At 51.2% G+C, this 19,148-nt stretch overlaps 2 protein-coding genes across 2 annotated transcripts in view; one reads left to right on the top strand and one right to left on the bottom strand.

The window, feature by feature from the left end:
* ARHGAP44 (Rho GTPase activating protein 44) overlaps positions 1-9,621 on the top strand; it is a 114,009-nt gene extending 104,388 nt beyond the window's left edge. The window contains exons 20-21 of the mRNA XM_023730984.1: positions 4,580-4,963; positions 9,482-9,621. Coding sequence (XP_023586752.1) covers positions 4,580-4,963; positions 9,482-9,621 — 524 coding nt within the window. The remainder of the gene's footprint in view (positions 1-4,579; positions 4,964-9,481) is intronic.
* Positions 9,622-11,450: 1,829 nt separating this feature from the next.
* Positions 11,451-19,148, bottom strand: part of ELAC2 (elaC ribonuclease Z 2) — a 32,088-nt gene continuing 24,390 nt past the window's right edge. The window contains exons 16-24 of the mRNA XM_023731068.1: positions 17,361-17,457; positions 15,583-15,721; positions 15,040-15,078; positions 14,803-14,912; positions 14,093-14,192; positions 13,821-13,941; positions 13,508-13,586; positions 12,755-12,899; positions 11,451-12,093 (exon numbers count right to left, since the gene is read on the bottom strand). Of these exons, the coding sequence (XP_023586836.1) occupies positions 11,884-12,093; positions 12,755-12,899; positions 13,508-13,586; positions 13,821-13,941; positions 14,093-14,192; positions 14,803-14,912; positions 15,040-15,078; positions 15,583-15,721; positions 17,361-17,457 (1,040 nt within the window). The 3' untranslated portion in view covers positions 11,451-11,883. The remainder of the gene's footprint in view (positions 12,094-12,754; positions 12,900-13,507; positions 13,587-13,820; positions 13,942-14,092; positions 14,193-14,802; positions 14,913-15,039; positions 15,079-15,582; positions 15,722-17,360; positions 17,458-19,148) is intronic.

The following is a 19,148-nucleotide window of genomic DNA, read 5'->3' as shown; positions in this document are numbered from 1 at the left end:
TGCCTGTAGAATCATTCAGTATTGCGACTTGAGGCTTGAATTTTTTTCTTCAGTTCTTTCAGCTTCAGAAATGCCAAGTGTGTTCTTCCCTTCTGGTTTTCTAACTCCAGGTCTTTGCACATTTCCTTAGAATACTTCACTTTGTCTTCTCCACCTGCCCTTTAAAATCTTCTGTTCAGCTCTTTTACATGATCATTTCTTCCTTTTGCTTTAGCTACTCTATGTTCAAGAGCATGTTTCAGAGTGTCTTCTGACGTCCATTTTGATCTTTTCTTTCTTTCCTGTCTTTTTAATGACCTTTTGCTTTCGTAATGTATGATGTCATCCTACAGCTCATCTTGTCTTTGATCATCAGTGTGTTCAGGGTGTCAAATCTTGTCTTGAGATGGTCTCTAAATTCAGGTGAGATATACTCAAGGTCATATTTTGGCTCTCATGGACTTGTTTTAGTTTTCTTCAGCTTCATCTTGAAGTTGTATATGAGCAATTGATCTGTTCTGGAGTTGGCCCCTGGCCTTGTTGTGACTGATGATATTGAGCTTCTCCATCATCTCTTTCCACAGATGTAGTCAACTTGATTCCTGTGAATTCCATCTGGCGAGGTCCACACGTATAGTCGCCGTTTATGTTGTTGAAAAAAAGGTATTTGCAATGAAGAAGTTGTTGGTCTTGCAAAATTCTATCATGTGATCTCCCACATTGTTTTTAACACCAAGGCCATATTTTCCAACTACCGATCCTTCTGTTTTGTTTCCAATTTTTGTATTCCAATCACCAGTAATTATCAATGCATCTTGGTTGCATATTTGATCAATTTCAGACTGCAGAAGTTGGTAAAAATCTTCAATTTCTTCACTCACTAATTTCTTCATTAGTGGTTGGTGTGTAAATTTGAATAACGGTCGTATTAACTGATCTTCCTTGTAGGCGTATGGATACTATCCTATCACTGACAGATTTGTACTTCGGGGTAGATCTCGAAATGTTCTTTTTGACAATGAACATGTTACCATTCCTCTTCAATTTGTCATTCCCTGCAAAGTAGACAGTATGATTGTCTGATTCAAAATGGCCAATAGAAGTCCATTTCAGCTAACTAATGCCTAGGATATTGATCCTTATGCATTCGTTTCATTTTTGATGACTTCCCATTTACCTAGATTCATACTTCGTACATTCCATGTTCTGATTATTAACGGATATTTTCAGTTGTTTCTTCTCATTTTGAGTCATGCCACATCAGCAAATGAAGGTCCCGAAAGCTAGACTCCATTCATGTCATTAAGATTGACTCTACTCTGAGGTGGCAGCTCTTCCCCAGTCGTATTTTGAGTGCCTTCCAACCTGAGGGGCTCATCTTCTGGCACTATAGCAGACAGTGTTCCACTGCTATCCATAATGTTGCTATTCAGCATCATAGCAACATGCATATCTGCACTTATAGACAGGTGGTGGCAGCACATGAGGTGCATTGGCCAGGAATCAAACCCAGGTCTCCTACTTGCATGGAAGGGGAGAATTCTACCACTGAACCCACATTACCCCCTTCATTCTTTATACTTTCTGCAAATATTTATTGAGCCCCTACTCTGTGCTGGGTACAGAGGGTGCCACCGTACGAGAGAGAGACATAGCCTCTCTGGAAAGGAAAACACGCAGCTATGCTACAAGGGTGGTACTGCTGTGCTGGGGGTGGGGGCACTTGGGGCACTGTGGAGACACATGGGGACACCCCTTCCAGACTCAGGAGTTAGGGACGGTGGCCCAGAGGACACTGCATCTTGAAGGTTGAATAGGGGCTAGTGGTGGGGTGGAATTTTAGTGTTCCAGCATTGCATCTGTTTGTGGAAACATTGCAATTGATATTCCATCAATTCCTAGAGCTTTATTTTTCGCCAGTGTCTTCAGAGCAGCTTGGACTTCTACCTTCAGTACCATCGGTTCTTGATCATATGCTACCTCGTCAGGTTTGCCTTTCCATCTACATGTCAAAGCTCTGTGGTACTTCTTTGTTTACCAAGCCCTTTAATCCCCCATCCAGTCAGTGTCTTGCCCAGTGGAGGGTCAGAGCTCCTGTTCCTGCCCGGTCTGTTTCCTAAGGCCACTGTTAGGTTGGCCTTTTTACTTTCCACAGCACATTGGACCTATGCAAGGAGGACAGTCTAGAGTGACTCAGGTCACTTTCCTGAGTGACACTCCATAGCTCGGAGCCATCATTTGAAAGCACGGCTTTAACCCAGTTTGAAAGGTTCAGCATTGACCGACGGAAACAAGGACAACGTGTGTGTTGCATAGCAACCAAAGCCCTTGCCCCTCGCATTTTGTCCCTAGTAGGAAGCAGCGCTGCCCCGCTCAAAGATGGCGGCTGACCATGCCGCTTTGAATGTTTTCCTCTCCACGGTCCTGCTGATAATCTAATCTCTCGCATCAGGCTCCTAAAAGTTTCTTGATGCAGGAGATTGGATTATTGTCTCCTGAAAGTTCCCTGATGTGAGAGGGCGACACACATTCAAAGCTGCATGGTCAGCCGCCATCTTTGAGTGGGGCGGTGCTGTTTCCTGCTTGGGGCGGAATCCCATGGGCAGGAGCTTTGGTTGCTATGCAGAGCTTACACTGCCCTTGTTTCTGATGGCCATGACTGAACAGCTTCGAACTGGTTTGAAGCCCTGTTTGAAAGGTATAATTTTCTTCTTCACCCTCCACCCCTGCCATTGACCATTATTGATACATTTAGGGGTTTTTTTGCCTTTTTTTTGACTACTAGGTCTTTTGACACTTTGCCTACAGTTCAACATCATGGCCAAGTCCTGTCACTACCCAGAGTGTGTGGTCACAAATACAGTGGTGCCAGTGTGCCTTCCCACTTTCAGCTCATTTATAAGAAGACATGTTCAAGCATTGATACCTAGGGCTTCCACTTTCTTCTCACCCAAAACAGTAATTCCTAGATCAGCAGTCTCTGCCGGTCACGCATTAACAATAGCAGCTGCTGTGAAAACTTACTCTGTACTCAGGGAGTAGAGTTGAAATATGAAATTAGAAAATTAAGTGGTTTTATTAGTAAGTCATAATTACCACCAGTTGCCATTGAGTCAGCTTTGAGTTGTGGCAACCCCATGTGTGCCGGAATAGAACTGTGCTGCATAGGCTGATTTTCAGTGGCTGATTTTTTGGAAATAAATTGCCAGGCTTTTCTTCCGAGACATCTCTGGGTGGATGTGAACTGTTAACCTTTTGGTTAGCAGCTGAGCTCATTAACCATTTGCACTGCCCAGACGCTCCAAGTCATAAGTACATAGTGCTTTACATACATGATCCCATTTAATTATCCAATTAATTATCACAGTGCTGTGGGGAAAATACTATTCTTCCCATTGTATAGAAGAGGTGTAAATAAGTTGCCCAGTGCATGTAGTAGATAAGTGGCAGGATAGGAATTTGAACCCAAGTTGTTGGGACTCTAAAGAGTGAGTCCTTTTCTTTTCCACATTGCAGGCCAAAAGAGCCAGAGACGTACACAAGGTATTTGTGTTGATGGGGGTGGGGAGGAAGAGTCCCTGATGCCTCCCTGAGGACTGAAAAGAATTAGTGCCTCCACAGCCAGCCCTTACAAGGAGGTTGGGGCAATGATGTGCTTGAAAAACATAGTAGATGAGTATATGCTTGCACCCAGAGGCTGCAGTTTTTGAATGAATGAAAGAACAAAAAAGAAAACCTGTGAGGCAGGTAGGCAGGATTGAGGCAAGGGGGAGGGGAGAGGAAAGGAGAGGGGAAGACACAGTGATGGAGGCAGGCGGTTTCTGTGGCCAGAGAGTTGGGTCATAGGTCCCCACGGTGGCAGCCAAGAGCATGGTCCTGCATGATGGTCTCCACCAGGAGACCCCAAGGCAGCCCACCCTCAGCGCTCAAGGTGGGAGATGGTCTGAATGTGACCTTCCCATTAAGCACCACCATGGGCGGATCTTGGTGAAGCTGGTAGGAGAGTGGCATGGTGGATAGCAGCCACAAGTGACTCCGTCCTGTTTTATAAACCAGCCTTTTCTACAGTGATCCAGGGAAGGGAAGTGACTTAGGCAGAAGCATTGGTAGGTTCAGCCAAAATTAAGTGCTTCCTACCCTGAAGGCTTGCCCTGGCCGGGACTCCGCGGTCTCAGCTGAGCTCCAGTCCTCTTCGGCTTTCCCCGGCATGACTGAGTCCCTCTTCTCAGGGTGGAGCTGTGAGGCCTTTTACCACTCCCAGGTGATGGCAGTCCCTGGAAACCAGTCCATTACCTGTGCAGGGGACATTGGCTCTCCAACTTGGCTGTTTGTGTGTGCGTAGATCATGGCAAGAATCCAGAAAAGAGGGGCAGAAATTAGTTAACAGATGGAAAGATAGGAAAACTTGCAGTTCTCAGTTAATTTTTTTAACAACGTATTCCTATATTGTATAACACGGTGTAAATTTTAGCCTCTCTCAGTGTCGGGAGAGGTGGGAGTGGGTGGAAGATTGGCAGGTTTACCTGAAGGGTATGCAGACAAGCTGCACTGAATGCACTGCATTGAACAACCTTGTGTTGTGTTGTGTTTTCTCTTTCAGTTTCAAAGAAGTTGGCACCAATTCCACCCAAGGTTCCCTTTGGCCAGTTGGGGCCTATGACTGAGCAGCCCACCGCCGGCCAGCCCTCCCCAGTCAGCCTGTCTCCCACCCCTCCGAGCACCCCATCACCCTATGGACTGAGTTACCCTCAAGGGTACTCCTTGGCCTCTGGCCAGCTCTCCCCGGCTGCAGCAGCCCCGCCTCTGTCCTCTCCTACTGTCTTTACAAGCACTTCTGCCAAATCGAGGCCCACCCCTAAGCCCCGACAGAGACCCACCCTGCCACCGCCTCAGCCTCCCACAGTAAACCTCTCAGCCTCTAGTCCACAGCCTGCGGAGCACCCTATGCTAGATGGCATGTCCCCCGGGGAGAGCATGTCCACAGGTAACCAAGCCTCTGGCTCCCTTGCGTTCTTCCGTGAACCTTAGCAGAGTGTGCCGCGTGGAGGGAGGGTTGGTTGGCTTTGCTGCGTTCAGGGCCTCCTGTCTGAATGAGGTTGCTGTGTTGGTGCCATGTGTAGTGCACAGGATGATCTCCTTAGCCGGCCACCAGGAAAGCCAGTGGAAAGCAGCCCCCCTGAATCCAAGTTGCCCGTCAAGGGGACTTCTCCCCGTCTAATGCCTGGCGACCCAGAATTCTGCATCTGATCTTAATTTTTTGGCTTTGGAGTGGAGCCTCAGTGATGCCAAAACAGCTGGTGTGAAATACAGGTGTGGTATTTGAGGCTCTCCTTGCATGGACCCCAGGCAACTACACAGGCACAAATCCTTACCTTGAGAACGAGGGCCAAGAACCACAGACATCTTCCCTGTTAGTCAAAATAAGCCTTACTAGAAAGATAGATTTTTAGCAATATATTTTCACTAGAGAGTGATCAGTTTCAGAAAAGACATGCACTCCCGACCCGTGCCCCCTAATTCCTTGAGAAGCTAATTGGACAAGGCAGCAGCTACTAAGTTTTGCCCTGAATTTAAAAGTAAAGACTGATCTGTTTACCCACAGAAGAATGCGTGAGGTGAAATCCCAAACAGATACCACATTTAGCAGAGACTGCTCATCGGTTGGAAGAAAAAGAGAACAGTTTTGAACTGTCTCCCAGACACTGACTGCATGAGATGATAGCCTCAGGGGCATATCTGTGATGGCTGCTGAAGTCAGTCTCGCATTTTCCTCTTTTGGGGAGGCAGGTAGCCTATTGGGCTGTGCCTGGAGTAGTCAGCCCACTGTGTCACTGCATGGCAGAGAGCCTGTGCACATCTCTTTAATATTGTCCCAAGTAGCAGGAAGAGACACACCTTGGACTGGAGCCTGCGCGCACACAGGCACGCATGCGCGCGCGCGCGCGCACACACACACACACACACACACACACACTTTCTCTCTCTCTCTCTCTCTCTCCCTCTCTCCAGAGACCTGAGTCCCAGGTCAAGCCGTGGCCTAGGTCCACAGTGCCCCCTCAGCCCCCCACATGTTTTGCCAAAAGAGCAAGGCTTCCCTTGGTTGGATGGCAGCATTGAGCCTGCAGAGTTGGGCTCCCTGCTGCCTCAGAAAAGGCTAGTCCATTTTAAGTGTTTGTGTGGGGTCAGGAGTAGATATTGTGGGTAACCACCTCCTGGTAATCTGGCTTCCTCATTCTGGGATGAGATTACTGCCCAGAGCTCAGCTGCTGCCATCTCCACTGAGGCTTAGGAAAAGCAAAGGACCGTCCCTCCTGGGAAAATGGCAGCGAGCCCACTTCCCAGCTGGCAGTTCTCGCTGTGGTGACAAATGTTTTCCTGAGAGGAGGGAGCTCACAGGTCTCCTGCCCTGGGGGGTGTCCCCCTGACCACACTGGCCCTGTGGCGGCGGCTGGAGTTCCCAGCCTCCCCAGGCAGGGACACTGGTAGTGTTGGTATTGCAGGCCACAGGGTGGGCAGATGCTGCAGAGGACGTTACTCGTAGAAGACCCAGGAAGGGGGCACTTATTTGAGGGACAGTGACCCTCAGGTTGTCTGAGAAACATAGTGCTTCACGTTCCGGCGTGCAGGCCAAAGACCTGCTGACCTCCACGTACACTCTGCTTTGTCTTCATATTCTTTCGGGAGCAGACTTTCTTGTCCCGTGTGTCTGGTTTCTGAGCCAAAAGAAAAGCCCTAGAGTTTCGTATGGCCCACCTGTGACTGTTCTCGTTTTGCATGTCTGTTCCTTTCTCCCAATCCTATCATTGTGTTCTTGCAGCTGTGTGACGTGAGTGACGCAGTTTTGGATACATGTGAGGGGCTGTTCAGGGTAAGCTGGCTCCAGCCTCGCCCCCTCTCCACACGGCTAGCTCGCAGGCCGGCCGCCGGCTCCCTCCCTCCCCTCTGCATGGGGCTCTGCTGGGCTGCTATGCTCCTCCTGCCTCCCCAGCCTTCACAGCACCCACCCGGCCCCTGAGCTGATTTGGCTTTTTGGAATCACTGGCTTTTATTGTTTTCTGCCTTTTCATTAGGAGGAGCCAGGGGAGAAAACTAGCAAAAAGCTGAGCTCTTTCCCCACCTTCTCCTCAGAACCACCCAGTGTCAGCTCCTCATTCCCTCCCCCTTTAGCTTAGAACCTGGGCGGGTGCCAGATCTGTTCTTCATGTGACGTGGCTGATTTTTGTGTTTCGACCGCTGGCCGAAGGCTTTTGTCCTCAGTGCCCCAGGGAGGGTTCGCCTCCTCGTGGGAGGACAGGCTGGTGCAGGCAGGCACAGGGACCTCGCCTAGGCTGAGTCCTTGGGACCGGGGACTGTTCCAGCAGCCTCCCAAGCGTGCACCTGTGGATCTCCACCCTCCGACTTCATCTCTAACCTGTCTTCCTCTGGGCCGAGAGCTGGCAAACCTTGAGGGAGGACCCACAGTCTCAGAATTCTTACCCGAGCCTCGCCCACGCCCCCGATGAGCGTGGCCAGCTAGATCCTTTCCATCCAACTCAGTAATTTATTTGGGGAGCATTTATACCAGTATCTGCCTGGTCAGCTCCTATAAACGGAGGCAAGAGCATGAAAGACCCCAGGAGGAATGAGGTGTTTGCCTCTGTGAGGGTGGCCAGAGTGAATGAGGGAAGGGCTTTCCCCAGTTTCAGCCCTCCAGGCCCCCAGGGGTGCTCCCTCTCAGCCCCTGGTTCTCACAGAGGCCTCAGGCAGGAGGGCAGCGGCACTAACCGACAGGTCTCTAACAGACATTTCGGAAGCCACCTGCCAAACAAGCCATCCCAGCTCCCCTCTCCCCATGAACGTCAGCGGGCGCGTCTCTCCCTAGACCCTGTGCCCTGCCTCGCTCATTGCCTTCTCCCTCAGGCCTCTCTTTAAGGGGGCTGGAGGGTATCAGTGACAGCTGACATCACGCGCCTCTTCTGGGCTGGGCACGCTTTAATCACTTCCTTGGTATTGTCGTGTTGAAGCTCATCATCACCCTTTATTATTTCCGTTTGACTGCTTAAGACACTGAGGCCCAGGGAAGGTAAGACACTTACCAAGGCAGCATTCCTGATTTGTGACAGAGATGGGGTTTTGTGCTCTGACCCGCACAGGAGGCCCCGCCAGGCGCAGCCTTGCCCTGGTACACAGGAGATACAGGCCCAGGTGCTGAGGGAGGGCAGAGACAGGCCCAGAGGCCCACAAACACCCTTTTAGGAGGAATAGCCCCTGCTTCAGGGTGAGCAGGTGGCATTGGCCGAGCCAGCCTCAAACCCACCGAGGCCCTGCTTGACAGCCGACAAAACGAAGACAGGCTGGAAGGGCGTTTTGAGGACCACATGGGGGTGGGAAGAGGGAGAAGGTGTTTTGTCCCAGAGCGTCCATGTTTGTATGTCTTTTAGGACAGTGTCCAAGTGTGTGTCTGTGTACTCGAGTATTTCTCAGACTAAACATTTGTTTAAAAACGAAAGAAAACCCTCCCAAGGCTAGCCGGGAGCAGCTCCCGTTCTAGTGCCACCTCCTGTCACCCCTGAGAGCTGCCCCTGACCTAGGCTGGCCAGCCAGGCTGAGGATGGGGAGAAGGGCTTCTCTGGCTTCTGGACCTCCCAGTGAGCGGCCTCCAGCCCACAGAGAAGTCCAGTGGAGGGGCTGCACCCCAGGCCCTGCTGCCCGTGATGGCCTGTCAGCCAGGAGCCTGGCATTTGCTCAGCTGCTGGCTCTCAGATTTCCAAATCGCCCTTACCAACCACAGAAGTCCTGAGTTCCATAGCTGCTGACCCTGGTCACTGCAGGTGCATGCTCTGATCATCTCCCCAGGAGTAATGACCTTTGTATACTCCCGACAGAGACATAGCCCAGAGCTCCTTGCAAAGCAGCAGAGCCTCGTGGAAGAGGGTGCTGTGGGCCTAGGCAGAAAGTCACTACAGGGGACACAGCCTCCCTAGTGCCCAGGCTAGCGGGCAGGGCTTCTCCTGTGGCTGGAGTAGACAGCTTGCTACAGCTATCACCAGGGCCCGAGGGAGCCCCTGCACCGCCATCGCCCGTCCATAGTGTGGCCATTCTGAGGACTCCGTCACTCATCCACAGAGATGGGAGAAAGGGTGTTCTCCAGTGCCCCCTGCCCTATCCCTGCAGACCCGAGGGCACTAAGTACAGCCCTGAAATTCTCACAGTGATGCCACGAGACCCACACAGAGGGCATCCTTCTTATCCAGGGCTGAGCTGCAGGGTTGAAGTGTAATCTGGGGGAACCATTCAGGCAGTCCTGACTGTGGCAGAATCAGATGCCAAGCTTACAAGGTAAAAGCTGAGCGGGTGTGACCCTAAACCAACCCTGCAATAAAAGGTTTCAACTGGCCCCTAAGTACTCTGTCCCTAAAATGAGCAGATGACTGCTGCCTAGCGCTAACTGTATTTGCCTGCAGTGAGCGTCTCCTTAGCTGAGTGCCTCTGTTCACCCACCTCTCTCTCTGCCAATTTCCAGATCTTGTCCACTTTGATATCCCCTCTATCCACGTAGAGCTCGGGTCCTCGCTCCGCCTGAGCCCCCTGGAGCACGTGCGGCGACACTCGGTGACTGAGAAAAGGGACTCGGAGGAGGAGTCTGAGAGCACCGCCCTCTGACACGGCTTTCCCGCCCGCCCACCCGACCCGCGTGTACGTCCGTGTGCCCGGACGCCTGCTGCCGGGAGCGCTGTGAGCGTGCTGTGGTGTTGGCTCCTTGTCACTGCCAGCATGAGGCTGGATTTCACAGAGCGTGGGCTCCGGCCCGGGCGGTGCACGGTGGTGTGTATTGTGTTTGTTCCTTTCAGGTGGTTACTTGGGCCTTTTGTTTGATCTGCCTTTTGACGTTGTGCCTCTTTTGATCCACTCTCGGCCTCCATGCCAAGCAGCACCCACCTCTCTCCACCCAAGGGACTGCTTGTTGGAAAGGTCCTTTGCAGGGCAGGGGGTACTGAGGCGACTGGCTGGTTAGACCTGGGGCTGCTGTCTTTCCTTTGACAGCTAATGTTTAGCCCTGCAGTATCAGCTTTATCTTACAGGGGGACTTCTGGACATCCTGAGGCACTGGCCTTTTCCTGCTGCTTGTGGGGGAGGGGGGGAGCCAGTGACAGAACCTTAAGGCTGCCCTTAGTCAGAAGGCTCAAAAGCAAATTGCTTAAAACCAAGTATGTTTCACTTCCTAATAGTTTTATTTATATGACTGGAAGCTCCTTTTATTCCCTATTTTATTCTTCTGGATTTAAAAATGATCCTGAGGCTGTCAGTAGGGCCCAAAGATAGTTTGGGCCCCAGAATGTTAGCTCTCTGGCAGAGCTCGCTAGGTACATAGGGCCTGGAGCCTGGCTCTTTTCTGGAGGTTACAAGTGAATAGCAATAATTCTGTTGCCCAGAGCATGTCGACAAGAGGCAGCCAGCGCAGGGAGCACCAGCACCTGCCACTCATCCCCTCATGAACTCCATCTCTTAGCGAGAGGGCCCGGGAGGGCACTGGGGAGCCTGTTCGCACTTTGGGATTAAGGGAGTAAGAACCAGATTTGGGTCATGCATGCAAAAGCAAACTACAATTTTGTCCTTTTAAAATAGATATAATATAACCTATATATGATATAATATTTGTATATATGAAATCTATATTTGTTTAATTTGAACCAGTCAATCTAAACCAGTGTACAGGTGTACAATGAAAATTTAAATGCTTCGTTATTTTTCCTGACCTGGTGTACAATCACCTTTCTTGGATGGTGGGGTTTGCAAAATTCTGACGTCACAGCTTTGCTCACTTCCTGGCAAGGGCGGTTCAGGACCCACTTTGTATTGGTGCCCAGCGGTCGAAAGTGACCTTTAAACACATGTACAAACAGCTGTCAAAAGTAATGTTATTAAAATAGACTGATTATCCCCGAGCGCAGCCTGGCGTCTTGTCTCAGTAACAATGTCTGGGGACACAGGACTAGATCTCAGGTGCTGCCTCCTGGGGACCCCGACTCACCAGGGAAGGCAGAGTCCTTGGTCTCAAAAGCTCTTTCTACACAAATAAATACTAAATAGATCTCTGAAAATTGTCTTAATTTTCAAGCACTTTTATCTTAGTGTTTTTAAACCCCCACAAGGAGCCAGCCTAATGCGGTATTGCTCAGTCCTCTCAAGGGCAAACAGTCACTCTCTCACCACGGGGCGGGAGAGAGCCAGCCCACTGCTCCGTGCCTCACCCAGAAGGAACGAAGATATGAGTCTCCTCAATCCACTGTAGCGGGCACCCGGCACTCCCACATGGTGTGGGGAAGCTGCCTGGAGCCAGTGCAGCCCGATTCTGTCACATACTAGGCTAGTGATGGGGAGGCCCCGTCTGCAGTCAGAGCAGGGCAGGCTGGGCATACAGGGCACACTGGGCACATGGGGCCCGCTGGGCACCCGGGGCACACTGGGCCCTGATGGCAGTGGCTACAGCAAGGAGAGGACTCACCAGGGTGACATATGCAGGACCAAGTGAGAGAATGCAGGGTTCCAAACTGAATCTTTATTGTGTTCGGGTGTCCCGGACATGCAGACTTCCTTTCCGCTCCCTATGCAGTTGGCTGGTCTCGAGTGCAGAGGGCACACCATCACTGGAGCAGGGCAGGCATGCTGTCCTGTTTTCCATGACTTTTGCAAAGCCGACTGGCATGGGGATTAGTTCCACTTGCTGTCTTTGCTGAGCAGCCTCCATGCCTGTGGCTCCCCAGGTCCCAGGAGGGCTCTGGCAGATGGGTCCTCGTCCCGGAGCCCCACCAGGGCCCAGCGTCACCGTCTACTCCTGAGTGCCCTCCTTGTTGCACTGTGCCCTCTGCCTCCGACTGGGCAGGAGAGCAGACACTGGCACCCATGCACAGTCACTCCGACCCCTCACTGGACTCTGGCCTTCTTGCTCTGTGGGCTTGGAGGCTCGTCCCTGGGCACCCTCTTCTGCGGGGACTCCCTGGAGAGCAGGGCCGCCCGCAGCAGCCGCAGCTCCCGCTTCTCCCTGCGTTCCTCCATCTCCTCCAGGTCACCGGCAAACAGGGCTTTGAGTGGGGGGATCAGCTTGGGTACTGTGGGAAAGTCTCCAAAGCAGACCTAGAAGGCAAGAAGGAGGTGAGGAGCACCCCAGGAGGCTGCGAGGGGACGAGCTGTGGGCGACACGCTCACATAACAGCACCAAGCCCTCTCCTCACCAGTCAGCCCACCACATCATTAACACAGTGCCAGGAGAGAGGAGTCAGTGATGTTTCCTCCTGGCTAAGGGGGCCATACTGGTCCCTGGGAAAGGCAATCCAGACTTTCAAAATCAAGCTCCCAAAACAACAAACCCTGGCTTATTCTCTGCCGCTTCATTCCAGAAGGCCTGGGAGTAAGGCCTAGCTTCACCACCCACGAGGGGAGAGAATGCCACCTGTCCCCAGGCTCATGATGACTGAACAGACTGGGCCTATCACAGGCCTTCGTAATCCCCAGTGGCCTGACGGAGGCTGATTTCTGAGCAGCCCCTGCAGCAGAAGGCCTCGCCTGTCAGCCTGGTCGTGAGTGTGACCAGATATGAATCATGGGGTAAGATACATCCTCTTACACGGGCAACCACGGAACCCGAGGGGAGATGCCACCACCCTGTGCAGCGCCCGTGGTCTGGGCTAAGATATATCCTCTTACACGGGCAACCACGGAACCTAAGGGGAGACACTACCACCCTGTGCAGTGTCCACCATCCCAGTCCCCATCCCACAGCCCACGACATACAGACCTTCATGTGGTCAAAGGCGATTCCGACTCTGTCGTTAAAGTCAGGACTGAAGAGGGGGATCTTGGCATAGCGCTGACTGAAGTGGTTCAGCATGATGAATTTGGCGTTCATCTGCATCCCCACTGTGATAGCTTGGGAAGTCGTGCTGCAGAGAAAGGAACAAGACTGAAGCTGAGCCCGAGGGAGGACTCCTAAGTGGAGGGCCAGCACAGACTTGGCCCTCAAACTCGCTCAGCGCACCCAGGGAGGTCGGCAGGTCCCCTTACGTGCTCATTAGCTACTGCAAACTCTGGAGGACCGACTGCCACACACTCCCCTAAATCAGGCCCATACACCTGGGGGCTGGTCAGCCCACAGTGCTGGCTGGCAGCGAGGGCATCTGAGAAAAAGCACGGGGCATCTTCCCTGGGGCAGAGCACACTTGATTAAAATAGCAGACCAAGATCCAGCTCCCGGGCCGCTCTGCCCCTCCACCACTCCCCTTGGTAATTCCTTGACCTGTCTTGCAGTTTATTCCAGCATATTTCTAATTCTTTCCCAAACCATCCCTGACCCTAGAACCCAGAGAACGCTGCATACATAAAGGCAGAGCATCTGTAAGAGAACTGCCTCAGCCCTCGGCAGCCACGTGTTGTTGAGGGGCAGAGTCTTTCCCAACGGGGAACAGAAGGCTCCTCAAAGTTCCACGTAGCAGAAACAGATGAGGGCTGGGGGAAGCGTGGGCTAGAAGGGGAATAAGACGGCCTTCCTTACCTGTGTGTCTTTTCCACCGCTTCTTCTTCTAAACCGTCTTCCAACGTGGCCTCATGTATAAGGAGGGTGGCATCTTTCCCTAGAGAACACACAGGCATCAGAACAGAGTCCCAGGCATGAAAAGCACACACCCAGGCTTCACCAACAGTTTCCTGGTGCAAACACTGGGCTTCCTGCGTCCTGTGACCTGTCTGCATGTTACAGCGACACCCAGAGTCTGTCAGGGCCGGGACCCAAGTCTGCTGCCTCTGCTGACCTACAGACTAGCCCACATGACCCTGTAGCTACAAGCCCCACAGGGACCTCTACTCACCCATCTGCACTAAGGCGTCACAGGGCATGGTGTCCCCCGAATAGACCACTTTCCAGCCAGAGGCGTGCACCAGCGCACAGCCGAAAGCGTGCCTGCAGTGCCGAACCAGGCAGGTCTGGAACTACAGGGCAGGATGAGGGCTCTGAAGCTTGGCCCACGGCACCCGCTCCGTCCCTGCGCGGCCCCGCCCCCGCCCCACCCCGCCCCCGTCCCCATGCTGCCCCTCCTCCGTCCCCGCGCGGCCCCTCCCCTGTCCCCACAGGGCCCCTTACCTTTTCCAAGTCACACATTTCCAGCAGCGAGCTAATCAGTTTTTCAACTATGGGGCTGGAGACCTCAGCCCTTTTCTGAAGGCACTTGGCGGGAATCAAACTGTGAAAAGATTAAACATCAAAAAATGAAACATTTAACAACTGGAATCAATCAAGTCTGTCACTAGAGAGCCTCAATCATTCTTATGAAGAAACACAATTAAATGGCAGTCACTAAAACAAGGAAAGAGCCCTCCAATAAACCCGACACAAATTCCCAGGCTGCTGCAAAGCAGCTGACAGACGAGCATGCTCACAGATAAGGCCACAGAGGGCCTTTTTCAAGTCGCCACGGACACCTTCAGACGGGGGCTGCCTTTCCCTTGAACTTCCCTTCATCCACCTGGAATGGATGTCTCTGTGATAGTCACTATCTGGGTGCCCAGCCCTGGAGCCATTTCATGGAGGAATGTTGGAAAAAAGTATAGAAACTAGCACAGAATGAAAATAAGGGTTGAGAAAAAATGCTTCAAAGAAGACAACCATTTAAGTGAGAACCATCTAATGATTTCTGCTTTTGAGTCAAAGCATTTACCCCGTCTCTGCGTTTTGGGATGAAGATACGCTTGCAGGGGAGCAACATGCAGTGTCCCCAGTGACAACCTTGAGCTTTCTAAGGAGGGGGAGGCAGACGACGGCAGCCCTGGTGGTCAGGCCGCCCGGACACTCACTTGACGTGATGCAGAATCTCCTGGCACTGGTCATGGTACTGCTGGAGCCAGGCCCTGAGCTGGGTGGGGGCAACCACCAACAAGGGGTGCAGGGGCTTTCCTAGTGATGCCTGAAACAAAGGAACCACAGCCTCAAATCAACTGCAAAACATCTCCACACAAACTGTATGGAATGGCAGGAGGTGTGATTACGTGTCACCAGTGAGATTCGGAATGCCAGTCAAGGGCCGCACTCACCAAAGCACGTTCTCTCTGCAGCAGGATATTTAATAAGCCCTGGGGAGTGAAAAGGAAACATGGGTTAACCACATTCAAACCCTATTTTCTTCCCTATTACGGTTCTGCAGTTATAATCTCACAATAGTTCCTAGCTTTCTATCAACCATCATCCCTCTAACAAGGCCACAGTGGGGTTTGGCTCACGTGGACCGAAATGTACAGGTAGGAAACAGTGACCAGTGTTGGAAAGGAAGGGAGATCGAGGTAAGGACCTCGAGTGTCAGCTGAGATGCCCCACTGATGGCTCACAGCCAAGTCTCCGACCCCAGATCAAAGTTACATCGGTGAACTCAAGGCACGACCCCTACTACTGCACGAAAACAAGAAACGTAAATGAGCGGAATGACTACTAGGGTTTTGTAAAAGACCATTTCCTGACGAGGACATGAAAAACAAGAGCTTCAGGCAAATCTGGTCTAGGAAAAACTGGCAAGCAGCAGGAAAACGTGGGTGAAGGACACTGCCTGGCCTCCAGGGCAGAGCTGTCAGCCCAGCACTCACCGTGTGGTGGTCTGCGTGCAGGTGGGACACAAACACGGCGGCCAGCGTGCCCAGGACCCTGTCCACCTCATCACCATAGTGACGGCACAACTGCCCCAACGTGCCTTCCCCACAGTCCAGTAACAGAGACCGGTCGGAGCTAGAGAGAGAGAGCAACAGATTCACCAGCATAGGAGAGGGTTCCTTACACACTGGAGAAGGCTTTTTATGCTACGGCAGGAAGCCGCTGTGCTAATTTGTCTTCCATAACCTCTCATGCTTTTTCTTTGAGGAACTTAGATAAAAGCCAATGATTCAACCACAAAGGCAATTTTAGATGTCCATCCTCTTTATATGACAGAATTACCCATAGTGGAACCCTACGGTCCTTTAAGGTATAAACAGCTATACAAACGCTGGGCATCAGAGAAATGCAGCGTCTGTGGTGGAACGGGGGTGCAGAAAGATGCACAGTACCAGTGCACGTCTGGGTATTAGGTGGAACACAGCAAAGCCTCTACTGACAATACCAGACAGGTGCTGTGCCCAGAGGGGCTGGTGCTACAGTCCCTCCTCAGGGCCTTCTCAAGGCTCGTCTGCGGCAGGCCTGGGTGCCCATGATGCCTGGGTGCCCCTGAGTTCCTGATTTAAGTGGTCTCGGGCAGGGCTCAGAGGGCTCTGCTCTGACAAGATCCTCAGGCTGTTCTGACGCTCAGCCGACTGAGAACCTCTGCTGAGATGGACACAGTCGTTTCAAACCCTTCGGGCACATGCTTCTCTAGGGGGTGCCCTAGAGACTGGGAAGGGTCACCCTCTTTTCAGAGAGAAGTCTCGGATTCCAGGATATGCTGGAGTGGGGGCAGGGAAAGGCAGCCGGCGAGAGCACCTGCAGGTTTACTCCAGCAGGCTCACGGGGCCACTCTAGGGGCTTCAGGGCAAGCACCCAAAGAAGCCTGTCTTCCCTGGGAGGCCAGCGCACCCACAGTCACCCTGCTGCACTTCCTCAATCGGGAGAGAAGCACGCCCCCACGTCTGTGCATTTCTGATACCAAGATACATCAGACAATGGCTGAGTATGTGTAATGCATTATTTGGTTACCATCAACCACTAGATCAAAGACGACAAAGCCCAATGTAAAAACTAACCTGGTACTTCACAATCTCACTTCCTTAATGTAGGTATCTGCAGAGGCACACAGCATTTCAAAATGCCTTAGATTAACCTCTTTGCAGATAAATGACAGCAGACAAAACCAAAAGAATCAACTAAAGAAACATCTAAGGATAATCCAGTAAGGGAGCTGAATACAAAACAAAATACACGTGTCAAATCCAAAAGCTTTCTTAACATACCAACAATAAGTAGTTAGAGGGATGAGACATGCAACAATTAAGAGACCAGTTCAGACTTTGGATCTGCCACCGCCAGCTGTGGGAGCTGCATCAGTTTACTCACTGACAAAATGGGTAGTTATTCACTACGTCACAGGATTAGTGTGAAAATTTCTTAGCATGGTGCCAGGCATATAGTTGGTGTCCCTTGAGTATCATCTATTTTTATTAAAAGACATAACGGGGGACAATTTTTGGTGATTCCCAGAAGGGTAAGTTAGCAGTTAAGTCTATAAAATACATTAACAGCTATGATTCCTCTTCCGGGGCACTACAGCCAAGATGTCAAGCTTACAGGGTCTTACTCAGTTCCATTTTCCAATTAGCCTGGTGGGTGGGGCAGGACTTTTGCTTGAGAAATAAGCATGCTCCTTGATGAATGGCGTTTTCGGGAAGAGCTGTAATACCTTATGTTGACAAGTGTGGAACTGACGTTTCGGATCTTCATTGGGATGGCAGACCCTGTTCCAAGGAAGACTATTTCTGGATACTGGCTTCTCTTCTCTATGGAAAAACACATGTAAACAGTCCATTTCTTCTGGTCAAAAATGAACTGGGTTTCAGCCCTGAGACGGGCATAGTCTAAGGCAGCCTGAAGCAGTGAGTCCAGCTTCCCAAGAGGGCGCTCCAGCTCCAGGAACTGGAAAGTAATGGGAGACGGACTGACCATCCCAGGACCAGTTCACAGGACTCTGTCCTCCGGGTTGGAGGCCACACCCTTCTGTGAGTGAAGGGCTGTCTGGGGATGACAACTGAATCCAGCAGTCCTTTCTTCAAAAGAACTGCTCTAGCTAACGCTTTTAATTTTTTTTTTTTTTTTGAAAGGGGGACTTCTAAAACTAAAGATACACGGGAAAGATTAGTTCAAAGGACTAATGGACCACAACTACCACAGCCTCCACCAGACTGAGTCCAGTACAACTAGATGGTGCCCGGCTACCACAACTGACTGCTCTGACAGGGATCACAACAGAGGGTCCCGGACAGAGCTGGAGAAAAATGTAGAACAAAATTCTAACTCACGAAAAGACCAGACTTACTGGCCTGACAGAAACTGGAGAAACCCCAAGAGTATGGCCCCCAGACACATTTTTAGCTCAGTAATGAAGTCATTCCCAAGGTTCACCACTCAGCCAAAGATTAGAAAGGCTCATAAAACAAAATGAGACTAATGGGGTACAACAGCCCGGGGACAAGGACTAGAAGGCAGGAAGGGACAGGAAAGCTGGTAATAGGGAACCCAAGGTCAAGAAGGGAGAGTACTGACATGTCATGGGGTTGTTAACCAATGTCATAAAACAATGTGTGTACTATCTGTTTAATGAGAAACTAATTTGTCCTGTAAACCTTCATCTAAAGTTCCATAAAAAAAATATATAAATAAAAAAGGAGGACTTCTTTCCTTTACAGGGAGGTATCTCCTTGTGTCTAGCTAACTATACTCTATGTATTGTGCTTTATGTGAACCCCCCCACAGCCCTGCCAGGTAGGTAACGTCTCATTTTATAGGTGAGAAGACAGGCACAGAGAGCCAGGTCTTTCCTGAGCCTCAGACATGGTGAGCAGCAGAGCCAGGATTCCAGTTCAGACAGATCTGATGGTTCCGAAGGCTGCACCCTTCCAGGGCCTCACACTGCCTGAGTGGCCCCACGGGCACATCTGCAAGTGTCCTGTGATCTCAGTGGCTCTTTCAGATACACAAAGAAAATATGCCAGGGAAGTCTTTTCCATAACATATTCAGGAAAGCGATCCCAGAAGGAGGTGAAAATTTAGCCACCACTGCTAGGACTTGGAACTAATGCTGTCTGGTTCTGATCTCCAAGCAGAGACTGAAGTTTGGTGAAATATCGTTTGGCTAGATTACAGCCCCAAACCTGCATTCTATTGCAGTGTTCTCACTCTATCATTAGTTGAAAATAACACTAGGAAAACCAGTGACAAGAGCAGAGGCAGGCACTTCCTCTGACCACTTCCTGACGGGGCATTTATGGCCCAACAAGGTGAGTGACTTGGCCGGTATCTTCCTTGGATACTTATCAGCAGACCCAGGACTAGACTAGACCCAGGCCTAGACCCAGACCTAGACCCCAGGCCTACACCCAGGCCTAGACCCCATGCCTAGATCCAGGCCTAGACCCCATGCCTAGACCCAGGCCTAGATCCAGGCCTAGACCCAGACCTAGATCCAGGCCTA

Source organism: Trichechus manatus, unplaced genomic scaffold (genome assembly GCF_000243295.1).
Source record: "Trichechus manatus latirostris isolate Lorelei unplaced genomic scaffold, TriManLat1.0 scaffold00040, whole genome shotgun sequence".
Classification (NCBI taxonomy): Eukaryota; Metazoa; Chordata; class Mammalia; order Sirenia; family Trichechidae; genus Trichechus; species Trichechus manatus.
Note: the sequence above shows the minus strand (reverse complement) of the source record. Positions and strands in the feature narration are given on the sequence as shown.